This window comes from Ambystoma mexicanum, chromosome 5q (assembly GCF_040938575.1).
Source record: "Ambystoma mexicanum isolate Mex_15411 chromosome 5q, UKY_AmexF1_1, whole genome shotgun sequence".
NCBI classification, from domain to species: domain Eukaryota; kingdom Metazoa; phylum Chordata; class Amphibia; order Caudata; family Ambystomatidae; genus Ambystoma; species Ambystoma mexicanum.
The window spans coordinates 212,980,403-212,993,166 of NC_090933.1; the positions used below are offsets into that span (position 1 = coordinate 212,980,403).

The following is a 12,764-nucleotide window of genomic DNA, read 5'->3' on the forward strand; positions in this document are numbered from 1 at the left end:
GGAATTTTGTCGGGTTTGTGAGACTGCTCTATACAAACCCAACAGACCGGGTCCGAACAGGGCTTTATGTCAGACATTCACATTGGCACGTGGCTGCCCCTTTTCCCCATTGTTGTTTGCACTCACGATAGAGCCATTGCCCTGACTGATGAGGGAGTGTCATGCACATAGAGGGATACACATAGCAGGTCCCCTGCAGATGATCTCCCTGTATGCAGATGATACATTGTTGTATATACGTAACCCTAATGAGAACCTAGGGCCGGTTATGGAGGAAGTGGCTAGATTTACACATTACTCTGGATATAAGGTTAATGCCACCAAATCCGAATTGTTCCCACTCACCAATAGTACCACTATACCGGCTGACCTCAAGGGACTTAGATAGGCCCCAACTAGTTTTAAATATCTAGGAGTGATGGTGTCCCTTAATCTATTAAGAGTATCCGTACACAGCGAACACTGTATGAAGGTAATCACAAGGCCTCTCAACACTTTAGCAGTTAAATTAGAGTTATGGGCTAGATTCCCGATTTCCCTATATGGTACTGAAAATGGTAGTAGTGCCGAAACTGCTATATTATTTTGCATCTATATCGATTTGGCCGGGGAGAGGGTTCTTTGCAAAGCTGCCTTCTATGGCAGTGCAATTCGTTTGGGGGGAGCAGTGCACCCCGTATGAGCTGGGAGGGGCTAGCCGAACCCTATGAACGAGGGGACCTGGTGGCTCCAGACTTTGAATTATATTATCTGGTTGCACAAGCACCATCATGTGAGCTAAAGTATGTAAACGAAAAATAGGAGGATTATATTAGGACTGTAACTGTGGCGAGTAGACCGAAAAATATATGGGAGCCATTCCATGAATATTTGAGAAATGTACAATCTGCGAACACATAAGAAATAACCTGTGCGCAGTCTGTTGATTGATGTAATCCAATGTAGTAACTGCTATCATGTGATCAATGGGGTGTGTGACCCGTGTCCAATCTGTCTGCTTAACTAAAGAGTTCAAAAGAAAATTTGCTCACATGCAATGATATTCTGTTTATGCACTAATGCACTTCATATCCAGTGAATTTTGTTTTTGTTTACTAGAGCATTGATTTCAAGGACTATTTTTTGTGACAAACTAATTTTTATCATAATGGTAAAAAGGTTTATATACCAGGACTTTTTGGACAAACCAGGCGATTTGATTTTAAACTGAGTTTATCTTTTAGTCCTTGCAATTTTTGGATTCGTATTGTTCTGTGGATGTTTGTGTTTTATCATGTTATCTTTGAAGTGCTTATGATCTCGCATTTTATTTGTTGTGCGCTTTTATGGTGAAAATGCCGAAATAAAGCACAATTGATTGAATAGTAGCATTGTTTCTATATTATTAATTTCTTATAATTAAAAGATTTACACTATAGAGGGCAGTGTAAAATCATTCATTGAGTGTTCATTAGCATTTCAACACATGCATAATGTGTAAGGCATCTATTTGAATGTACTGTGTGTTGATATGTTGTATGTGGAGCATGTCTTAATGAACATACCAAGGGTTATGGGAAGGTATGAGCAGTGGACCATTAATAAAATATGTCATTAGTAAGCCTCTCCTGTGCTGATGAATGACAGTTGTGGCTCACTGCAGGGGGTTGCCGCGTACTCTCTTTACTGATGCAGTGACTGGCATATGCTCTTCTCCATCTCTATTCCTACCAAAGCCCCTGCTGGGGAGTGGGGGGCGGGTCTTGGAGACTGCCCTTGGGGTTCAGGGAAGGCTTTGGGTGCAAGGGTGACAAAAATCATGTCACATCTGCCACCACCAAGCAGTGGGCGCATTGTAAAGAAATTCAGAGAACAAAAGAGGACACCAGGTGAATCCTCGGAGTCGTGGGGCCCTCTCAGGGTTACAGGAATTGCATATTGAGGCCTCTGATTAAACCTCATCAGGAAAAAGTCACGCAATTAGAGAAAAAAAAAGCAAAAACCACAGCTTCGGACCTTCTACCTCACAACCAGCTCTTGCATTCTTCATGGGACGAGATCCACCTGACCCACAGAGAACAATAGCACCACAGGCTACAAAATAGATAGGCTAAATAGGCCCTGAAACCTTATGCCACCAAACTCATACAGCATTTTCTAAATTGTAAGTGCTATTCAGGGAGTCAGGGATAACAAAAAATAGGTGCTGTGTCAGAAAATCCATGTATTTTAAAAGCAACTCAAGAATTAACATGAGCACTGCCTGATACGTATTTGCTGCTGTGGGACGATAATCATTTTGCCAATGACTGCCTTACCCTTAGCGACCTTGGAAAAGGGACAGCACTCCAATGACCTTTCTGGTGCCCTACACATGCTGGCAGTCTGTCGATCTATCATACAGTTTCATTCATTAAGTGCTACACAGATCTACACATTATCAAGCCTGCTGAATAACAGACTAAAGAAAAAACCACAAACACAGATTTAGCCTAATTGATTTAAAGGATCACATGCCAAATTATTTCACAACCTCAACACTTCAGGTAAGCAGCACACAACTGGAACACAAATAAATAACAAAATGTCATGCGCATATGGTCAGGGATCACAATTCCTGAAAGTAATTTTGCTCCTGGCTGTAGCCTTGCAGCCTGATTAGCTGGACACAAATACCTACCAGGAGCTATTTAGAACTCACCAAGACAACTGTTGCCATACACATATACCTACATGACATTAAACATGAATGGGTCCCATGTCATTGAAAAAATGCAGCGTGCATCTCATGTGGATGCTCGGTTTGTGGCACATTATGTACTAACTACTCAACCTTAAGTGGGAGCTCCTACTCGGTGGGTGATGCTTGATCCTCAGGAACTGCTTTTAGTTAATTCTCGAATATTTATTTGGATCCCAGAATAGTGATAGATTATGTACAGCCCCTATTTAATGGAAGCCAGCTTATCTAAACCCTTGTAGAAAGACCGCCCCCAAAATGTCCATCTCTAGAAAACTAATAGACTGTTAAAACAGGTATTTGTACCTAGTGACGTGCTGCACCTGCCACTCTTCAGATTTTGGATAGGAAGACTTATACCAACCCTAGTTTATGGTCAATCACACAACAATTAAACTTATCTCAAGTACCCGGTGCCCGACGCAAGCCTCTCATCACCACCATTTGAATATACTACCATTCTATTGTGTCAAAGGTGTTAACATACTATCTTCAAAATCATCCAGCAACAATAACAGTCTTACGTTATATGCTGTGCTCCTTTGATGGATAAAAATAATGCGTTTCCTGCATACAGGTTTTGCAACTAACAGACCCAGACTTTTGGCCAAGATCTTGAGTGCACAAGTTTTAAGCTACTAAGCAAAAAAACATTACTAGCCAGCCATCAACCTGATTTCTTCAGCCCGATTTGAGGACAAACGTGGATAGGAGACATTCCAAGAACCTGAACATAATTGCAAACAGTTGCCAAGAAAAATAGGCTGGAGAGAATTATCACTTCATTTACTTGGTCAGGCATCGGGCAACTTGCTAAAAAGGACTAAAAAACCAACTTGAGACTCTGCTTTCGAGTTTTTAAGAAAGAGCGGGAATTCCAGGCTGAATGTGAGGCCTATATAGCTGTAAGATATATAGATAGATAAAAACAAATGTAGAAACCTGCCAAGGCTACTACCTACAAACAAGTTAAAACCTACCAACTTTGAGTAGCTTTTCATGGCCTGGGGACAAAGGCCACGACTGGCAACAGAGCGCTCTAGTTTCCAGTGAAGTCATAGGTGGTATCAGTGATGTTGTCAATATATTCATTAGCTGCACAATGGGCGGCTTAGAGTCAAGGGGACATAGCTTCAAACACTTGCCAAATTTCAAGAGTTTAGTTGCACTGAAACATCCCCTTAACGTCACTTCATCTTAAGTTTTCACTTAATACATCATTTATTTTCTTCAGAAATGGGAGGATTCCACGAAAGCTATAGAAAAGGATTTCACATTGATGTAATCACAAAGCAGCGATTTGTTACCTAGGATAGATTTCAAAAAGAATCCCTCCAAGACCTAAGGTATTTAATACTTTACTGAACAATACATTTAAGCAGTCAGGCAAGGTAAATAACAGGATCCAAATTGTAATCACTATTCCGCATTCACAGTCTGCAACATCTACATTGCTAATTTGATCCAGGACAGCGAGAACTATTCTATTTTATGCTAAAAACAGTATGCATTTTCGTATTGTTCAGGCAAAATCAAGAACCAAAACTGACAATCATTTCTTTAGGACTCCTTTGCCAAATTACCTAATGGCAAAGGCAGTAACGGAGGGATGGGCTATGAATATAAAATACATATGTCAAAGACAACAGTTTGGGCTTTTGTGTAGGAAGAGGATAGGCTTTTGCCATGCATGCCCTAATGGTACCATCTGGCCACAAGACGGAAGTAGCTGGCAAATGTAACTAGTACATGGGCATCTAGCTGATGGCAGTGCCAAAACATTTCTACGTATTGTCTACTAAAGAGCCCAAACTGTTGACTTTGCTTTTGCTTGTCTGAACAGGAATTCACTGCAAGGAACAGATGCAAAGAAACATATTGGTCAAAAATGAAGTGGTGAAAGGCACACTTCGTTAAGATATTTTTACTGCACCTGGAGCCGATTTACAGCTGCCATAAACATATTCGTTTTAAAAAACTGCCAAGAAATAACAATGGTAACCCCCAAAAAGTGCAGATTTTTTATTACTTGATGAGATCGCTAACTCAAAAAGATACTAGGAGAGTTTGCTTTAGGCAGGGATGGGCAAGTAGTAGGGTGGGAATCACCACAGGGATTAGCATGGCCATGGTCAATCGGTGGATAAAAAGCCAAACACCCAGAGGCTGAGTCCCCCTACTCACATCCCATCTGTAGCTTTATCTCCTTGGCCAATATTTTTGGCTTTATTAGTGACAATAAAAGGCATTCTAATTCTAATATCCAAAACTTAATTGAGGAACGGAGGGGAAGAGGGAGGAAGAGCCGAAGTGGGGAAAAGAGGAAGAGCCGAAGTGGGGAAGAGCCGAAGTGGGGAAGAGCCGAAGTGGGGAAGAGCCGAAGTGGGGAAGAGCCGAAGTGGGGAAGAGCCGAAGTGGAAGTGGGGAAAAGAGGAAGTGGGGAAAAGCCGAAGAGGAAGTGGGGAAAAGCCCAAGAGGAAGTGGGGAAAAGCCCAAGAGGAAGTGGGGAAAAGCCCAAGAGGAAGTGGGGAAAAGCCCAAGAGGAAGTGGGGAAAAGCCCAAGAGGAAGTGGGGAAAAGCCGAAGAGGAAGTGGGGAAAAGCCGAAGAGGAAGTGGGGAAAAGCCGAAGAGCAAGTGGGGAAAAGCCGAAGAGCAAGTGGGGAAAAGGAAGAGCAAGTGGGGAAAAGGAAGAGCAAGTGGGGAAAAGGAAGAGCAAGTGGGGAAAAGGAAGAGCAAGTGGGGAAAAGGAAGAGCAAGTGGGGAAAAGGAAGAGCAAGTGGGGAAAAGGAAGAGCAAGTGGGGAAAAGGAAGAGCAAGTGGGGAAAAGGAAGAGGAAGTGGGGAAAAGGAAGAGGAAGTGGGGAAAAGGAAGAGGAAGTGGGGAAAAGGAAGAGGAAGTGGGGAAAAGGAAGAGGAAGTGCGGAACAGGGGGGAACGGGGGAACAGGGGGGAGCAGGGGGGAGCAGGGGGGAGCAGGGGGGAACGGAAGAGTAAAGGAGCAAAGGAGGAAGAGGAAAAGAGGAAAGGAGGAAGAGGGGAAAGGAGGAAGGGGGAGAGAGTGTATATGGGATACATTACTCACCGTAATCGTATTTCTGATGCTTGTATCTGCTTAGATTCACATGCTGTGCATAGGCCGACATCTAGTGGAAGCTGCGGAGTATTACAGTTTGTTTTTCGAAACTCGAAAATGGGCGCCGACACAGGCGTGCCAGTAATACTATCCCTAGTGTGACGTCCACTGTACCCAAGATCCCTCACGCGTCTAGGATCCTCAGATTGTATTTTTTCTGACATAAGGAAGCATGAGGAGTAGCGTGAGTACAGATAATCCAAGCAGATAGACAGAAAGGTAAGACTACAAGCAATCATGCGCCTTCTCTCGGAGGGGAGGAAGGGTGGGTCGCATGTGAATCTAAGCAGATACAAGCATCAGAAATACGATTACGGTGAGTAATGTATCCCTTCTGAGGCTTGTGGAATCTGCTTAGATCACATGCTGTGCATAGATTAGCGAGCAGTACCAGAAGAAGGAGGTGGGATGTGAGAAGGGTCATGAGCAAACAGGTGTCTTAGAACCGCTTGTCCCACTTGTGTATCTGTCTTGGAATGAGTGTCAATGCAGTAATGCTGAGTAAAAGTGTGAATAGAGCTCCAAGTATCTGCTTTGCAAATGGTGTCGAGGGGAACATTTGCAATGAAAGCCAGAGTGGCCCCAATGCCTCTAGTAGAGTGGGATCTTGGCGTAAAAGGCAGAGTTTTTTCAGAAAGAGAGTAACACAGCTGTATACAGTTGATAATCCACTTCGAGATAGCGCCTTTAGAGACGCGATCTCCCTCTCTGCCTGTAGCTACGGGGACAAACAGTTGATCTGTTTTCCTTAGCGGTCTGGTTTTATTTACATAGTAGAGGACTGCCCTACGCACAACTAGGGTGTGTAGTTTCACCTCAGCCGAGCTTTGCGGGTTCTGGAAGAAAGCCGGAAGCTCGATGGACTGGTTTACATGGAACTTTGATATAAATTTAGGTGAGAACCTAGGGTGTGTGCGTAAAACCAGTTTCTCTTTGTGGATAGTAAAGAAAGGATCCTGCACTGACAGAGCCTGAATTTCACTGACCCTTCTTATAGAGGTAATGGCTACTAAGAAGGCCGTTTTATAAGTCAGGTGTTTGAGACTACTTTTATGCATGGGTTCGAAAGGGGGCCCATGAGCTTAGCTAGCACCACATTAAGGTCCCATCCTAGCGGTGGGTTCGAAATAGGAGGGTGAAGTCTCTTTACTCCTTCCATGAAGGCTTTAACTACTGGTACTTTCCACCACGACACCCTGTTATGGGATGTGGTGTAAGCCGAGAGGGCTGCCAGGTGTACTTTCAGAGAGTTAAAAACCAATCCTGCATCCAGCAGGTGGAGCATGTATGTCACAATGTTGGAAGGAGTGCAATCAACAGGGTTGATTTGTTTATTTTGGCACCAAATAACGAATCTTTTCCATTTGTCAAAGTAACAGTGCCTTGTGTTTGGTTTCCTGGATTCTTTTAGGATGTCCATACACCTCTGTGGTAAATTGAGATGTCCAAACTCTATGACCTCAGGAGCTATGCTGCCAGGTTCATGGAGTTGGGTTGCTGGTGCACTGTTTGACCTTGTTGCTGGGACAGTAGGTTGTACCAGGCTGGAAGTTTGATGGGCTCGCACACCGCCATCCTGCGTAGGTGTGGAAACCATGGTTGTCTCGCCCACATGGGAGCAACTAGGATGAGCGTCATCGATTCCTTGTTCATCTTGTACACCACCTTCCTGGAGAGGAGTTGGTGGAAAAGCGTACGCAAACATCCCTGACCAGTTCATCCACAGGGCGTTCCCTTGGGAGTCTGGCTGGGGGAACCTGGATGCAAATCCTGGGCATTGTTTGTTTTCGCTTGTGGCGAATAAGTCTATAGTGGGGAAACCCCACTGAAAGAAGAGATCTCCTACGATCTTTCTGTGAAGGACCCATTCATGTTCTTCTGGGAGGGAGTTTCTGCTTAGACCATCCGCTAGGGAATTGAGCTCCCCTGGAACATGTTGCGATGACAGGAAGATGTTCCGTCTGAGTGCCCATATCCAGATTTTCTGGGCAAGCTTGGACATATTTGGCAAACGAGTCCCCCCTTACTTGTTCAGATAGAACATGGCTGTCGTGCTGTCCGTCCGGATCTGCACCGACAAGTTTAGTATATGGGGCTCGAACGCCCAAAGCGCTCTGAATACTGCCAGAAGCTCTAGCAGGTTTATGTGGTTCTTGGCTACTGAGTGAGACCAGAGACCCTGAGCTGTGTGGTGGAGATGGTGAGCTCCCCACCCAGTCAGGCATGCATCTGTAGTCACCACTGCCTGTACTTCGGGATCGTAAAAGGGTTTTCCCCTTGCGAGATTTTCTCTTGTCCACCAGTGTAGGCTCTGTACAAGTGTTGGCGAAACGACCACTAGATCGTCCCACTGACCACTTGCCTGAGACCACTGTTTCGCCAACCATTCCTGCATGGGACGCATGCGCAGTCGCGCGTGGGGGACCAGGTAAATGCATGACGCCATCATGCCCAGTAACCGCATTGCTTTGCGTACCGTTATTTGTTGACCGGACTGATGTGGAATTTGCAGTAGTATATTCCGAATTCTCTCTTCCGAAGGGAAGGTCAACCCTTTCTGAGTATCTAGGATTGCTCCTAGGAACTGTTTTGAGGTGCTTGGCACCAGGCTGGATTTCTTCTCGTTGATAGAGAAGCCTAATTCGTGGAGGAGGTCGATAGTCCTTTGAATGTTTGTCCTGCAAATTCCTGGGGTTTCCCCCGTTATGAGCCAGTCGTCCAGATAAGGGTACACTGGGATTGCCTCCCTGCATAGGTGTGCAGCTGCCACCGCCAGTACCTTGGTGAATACCCTTGGTGCTGAAGCTATCACGAAGGGCAGTACCTTGAATTGGTAGTGGCGACTGTCCACCTTGAAGCGCAAGTACTTTCTGTGCGCCGGGAGCATGGAAATATGAAAATAAGCATCTTTCATATCCAAGGTTGCCATGTAATCCCCCTTTTTTAGGAGGGGGATTACCTCTTGTAGCGTGGTCATACAGAATTTTTGGGGCTTGACATACTTCTTGGCAGGCCGTAAGTCCAATACTGGGCGCATTGTCAAATCTTTCTTTGGCACAAGGAAGTAAGTTGAATAGATACCCTTGTTTACCTGGTGTCCTGGGACGAGTTCTATCGCGTCCTTTCCTAGCAGAATGGCGATCTCCTCGAGAAGGATCTTCTGATGTCCTAAGGAGTGTACTCTTTGTCGTGGAGGATGGTTCCGGGGACGTTGCAGTAATTCTATACAATATCCTGTGGACACTGTTGACAGCACCCATCTGTCTGAGGTGATCCCTTCCCAAGCCTGGGTGAAGTTGGAAATGCGTCCCCCCTACTGGGGTTGTGCGAGAAGGGACCCTGAACTGAGCGTCACTGCTTTGGTGGAGGTGTGCCACCTCCCTTGTTGGGGCTGCCTCTGCCTCTCCCACGACCTCTTTTGTTACCCCTGCCGTAACTTTGGGTAGACTGCTGGCTGTTGTTCCACTGTGTACCCTGTCCCTGGGCATAGTTGCCTCTTTGTGAATTTTGGCCGCCTGGGCGACGAAAATTACTGTTCCCCCTCTGGTTAGGGGGTTTGTTGGTTAGTTGGCCAAGGGATTTCAGTGTTTCGTATTCGTCCTTGGCGTTTTTCAGTGCGTCTTCGACCGCTTTCCCAAACAATAGATCGGGTTCCACCGGCTTGTCTATTAATGAAGCCCGAGTTTCTGTTTTGAACCCCGACTGCCGTAACCACGCATGTCTTTTGATAACAGTACCTTCTGCTATCAATCTCCCTGCGTTGTCCGCGGCGTCGAAAGTTGCTTTCAATATGCAACCAGACACGGCTCTCCCTTCTGCCGAGATCCGAGCCAATTGGCCCTTTAACGGTTCAGGAGCAGAAGCTATGAGTGCCGCGACCTCTTCCCATTGATGGCAGTTGTAGCTGGCCAACAGGGTGGTGGAGTTAGCAATCCTTGCTTGGTAGGCAGACGTTGAGGCTATCTTCCTGCCAAACCCGTAAAGTTTCCTGCTCTCCTTGTCGGGAGGAGCTTCTGACGAAGGTAAGGGTGTTCCAGCCCTCTTCCGAGTGTTGGTAACAACTAGGGAGTCTGGTTTAAGATGTCCTCTTATATAGAGAGGGTCAGACTGGGCTGCTCGGAAAAGTTTTTCGACCCTGGGGTTGACTGCTCTGGTGAGGTTTGGGTTCACCAGGGACGGATCTATTCTTCGTTGGATGGATTTAAGGATAGGGATGGTCTGAGCGACCGGCCTCCTATCTCCCACCAACTCTTCTGCGAAGTCCCTTTCCTCCTGTACACCGTGGGTGTCGATGTGAAAATGTTCTGCCGCGCGAGCGAGAACCTCATTAAGGAGGGGCTGGTTATCGACTGGCGAGCCGGTAATTGGGGCTTCGTTCTCTACCGGGGAATCTACTCTGTAAATTTCCTGCTCATCTTCTCCCTCCTCCTGGTCCTCCTCATCCGCATAGTATTCCGTCCCGGTTTGTTCCTCCATAATTTCAAACTCCTGGTCCCCCTCAGGGAAGGGCTCTCCTTGGTACCTGGGGTGTGGAGTAGAGTATGGAGTAGAGTAAGGCTGCACCTCAAAGGGTTCAGGTCTTTCGAACCGGGCCTTTTTACTTAGGGGGATAGGATCAGTGGAACCTGAGGGTGTGGCCCCCTGAGGGTCATACGAGAGGAAATGCTCTGGATTTTTGTCGTAAAAATCTGCCAAGGAAGACATCCTTGACATGACCCTGTCTATGTCTTCACTGGACCATTCTTTGGAACAGGGGATGAGTTTAGTAGGCAATTTAGGGGACTTATCAAGGGTACCCTTGCTGGATGTTGATCTCCCAGTAGACTTGTATTTGTCTGTCTGCTTCGGGGGGGGGAGGATGGTCTTACAGGAGTGGAAGAATGTGCTTTCCGCCGTTTCCCCCCCTCCCCGTGCGTGGAAAAATGTTTTCCCTGTCCCTTGGAGGCCCCGGAGACTTTCGACGCCTGGCGTCGAGGATTGGAAGAGGTATCTGTGTCTTTCGAGCGTGGGGCCTCGCTGGTGTTAACTGCGGGCTCTGACTCTTGGAGCGCGGCCTGGGGGTGGTAGTCGTCTTCGTCCTCCGACGATCGAACTTCCGTTAGTCTAGGGAGCGAGGCACTCTTGGCAAGAGTGGATGATTGCCTTGCGTCATGAGGCGATCTCGATCGAGAGCGCCCAGAGGACACCGAGTCGGACCGTTCTATCTGTGCCTCTTTCCGAGAAGTCGACGTCGTCGAGGTTCGGTTGGACTTAGTGTGTTTAGTGTGTGTAGGGTGTGTAGCGCTTGCTTCGCCGGGGGTCTTCCCCATAGCCGCCCTGCCGGACGACCTTCCGAGGTCGGGGACCTGCGCTCGGCTGTCTTTCGACGCCGTAATGCCCTCGCCGTCCGAAAGTACGGCGTCGCTGCCATCGCTGAAGGCGCCCTCCGCTGCCATGGCCGCCTGCCTGGCGTGGTGGGCCCAACGCTTTGTCGAACGGTCCTTAAGTGTCTTAGGTTTAAACCTACTACACGCTCTGCAGTTCGCTTCGGGGTGGTCCATCGGCAAGCAGAGATTGCACGTGGCGTGCCCGTCGACCCAAGGGTATTTGCGGTTGCACTTGGGGCAGAATTGGAAAGGGGTACCCTCCATACGCACCTTGAGGCAGCGGGCTGGTAAGTGTAGGACATATATAAGGTGTACCTATATACCAAGAGTGAAGAGTATGTACCACCCCCACTCTCCCTGCTTGCAGGGCCGAGGCCCAGATCCGTCGTGCAGCAGCGGACGGTCGATGTTTTCTCCAGCCGTCGTCGAGTGTCGAGGGTCGACGTTGGGGTGGGGAAGGATGTCAATAAAGAATTATAAATTTAGATTATTAGCAAAAGTATGGCTAAGGCCAGGGGACTCCGCAAAATGCTTCCGACCAGTATGGCGGAAAAAAACAATCTGAGGATCCTAGACGCGTGAGGGATCTTGGGTACAGTGGACGTCACACTAGTGATAGTATTACTGGCACGCCTGTGTCGACGCCCATTTTCGAGTTTCGAAAAAGAAACTGTAATACTCCGCAGCTTCCACTAGATGTCGGCCTATGCACAGCATGTGATCTAAGCAGATTCCACAAGCCTCAGAAATATATATATATATCTATCTGCCTCTGCGCATGTGTGTGTCTGTGTTTTGAAGGAGCAGAGTTGTGCAGGGGAACCTCTTCTCCAATTTAGGGAAAAATTTAAAACAATTTCCAAAAAAGCAAAGTTGTCAAGACGACCATATTTTCTGTAACTCGTCAAAATGATAAAGACGTCACAAAGACATTTTGAGAACTTAATTATGCACTTGAATAGCTGTAAAATGTTTTCTTTCAATTGAACATACATTAAATACAGTAATGACACAAAGGAAGCTAACAGACGGCCAAGGAATATTTTCATGATGTAATGGATGAATTCAATTAACAGGAAAATTAGACACTCATTTCAGCTTTAAATCCATCAACAGAAACGGAATTCGGGAAAAGGAAATAAGGAAATGTTGTTTAAAAGCAAAGTATTACCTCTTCCTTCTGATGAAGCATGACATGAGCTTTGAGACTGGCAACTCTCGAAAATTTCTTATGGCACATGGGGCATGATGGAGAATCCACCTTGTGGATAGATTTGTGAAGTATAAGGTTGAATTCAACATTAAATGACGCAGGGCACTGGTTACAACGGTGAGGCTGTTTAGTAAAGAAAAACATGTATGTCAAAAGGACTGGAAGGCTGTGGTTTAATCAATAACAGACTACAACACATGGATGTGCAGACCAATGCAGAACATACCATACTATCGATCAAAACACTAACAATGAATCAGTGAATACATTTGTATAGTGACACATATCAAACAAGCATTGTTAAAACAAATGTTTTGGCGTTTCTGTAGGCAGA

The 12,764-nt window shown here is 46.3% G+C and overlaps 1 protein-coding gene across 6 annotated transcripts in view; it reads right to left on the bottom strand.

Annotated features, from left to right (window-relative positions):
- ZNF236 (zinc finger protein 236) overlaps positions 1-12,764 on the bottom strand; it is a 2,444,547-nt gene that overhangs the window by 2,293,054 nt on the left and 138,729 nt on the right. For all 6 annotated transcript variants that reach the window (XM_069620724.1, XM_069620725.1, XM_069620723.1 and 3 more), the window contains one exon: positions 12,389-12,553. In XM_069620724.1, coding sequence (XP_069476825.1) covers positions 12,389-12,553 — 165 coding nt within the window. The remainder of the gene's footprint in view (positions 1-12,388; positions 12,554-12,764) is intronic.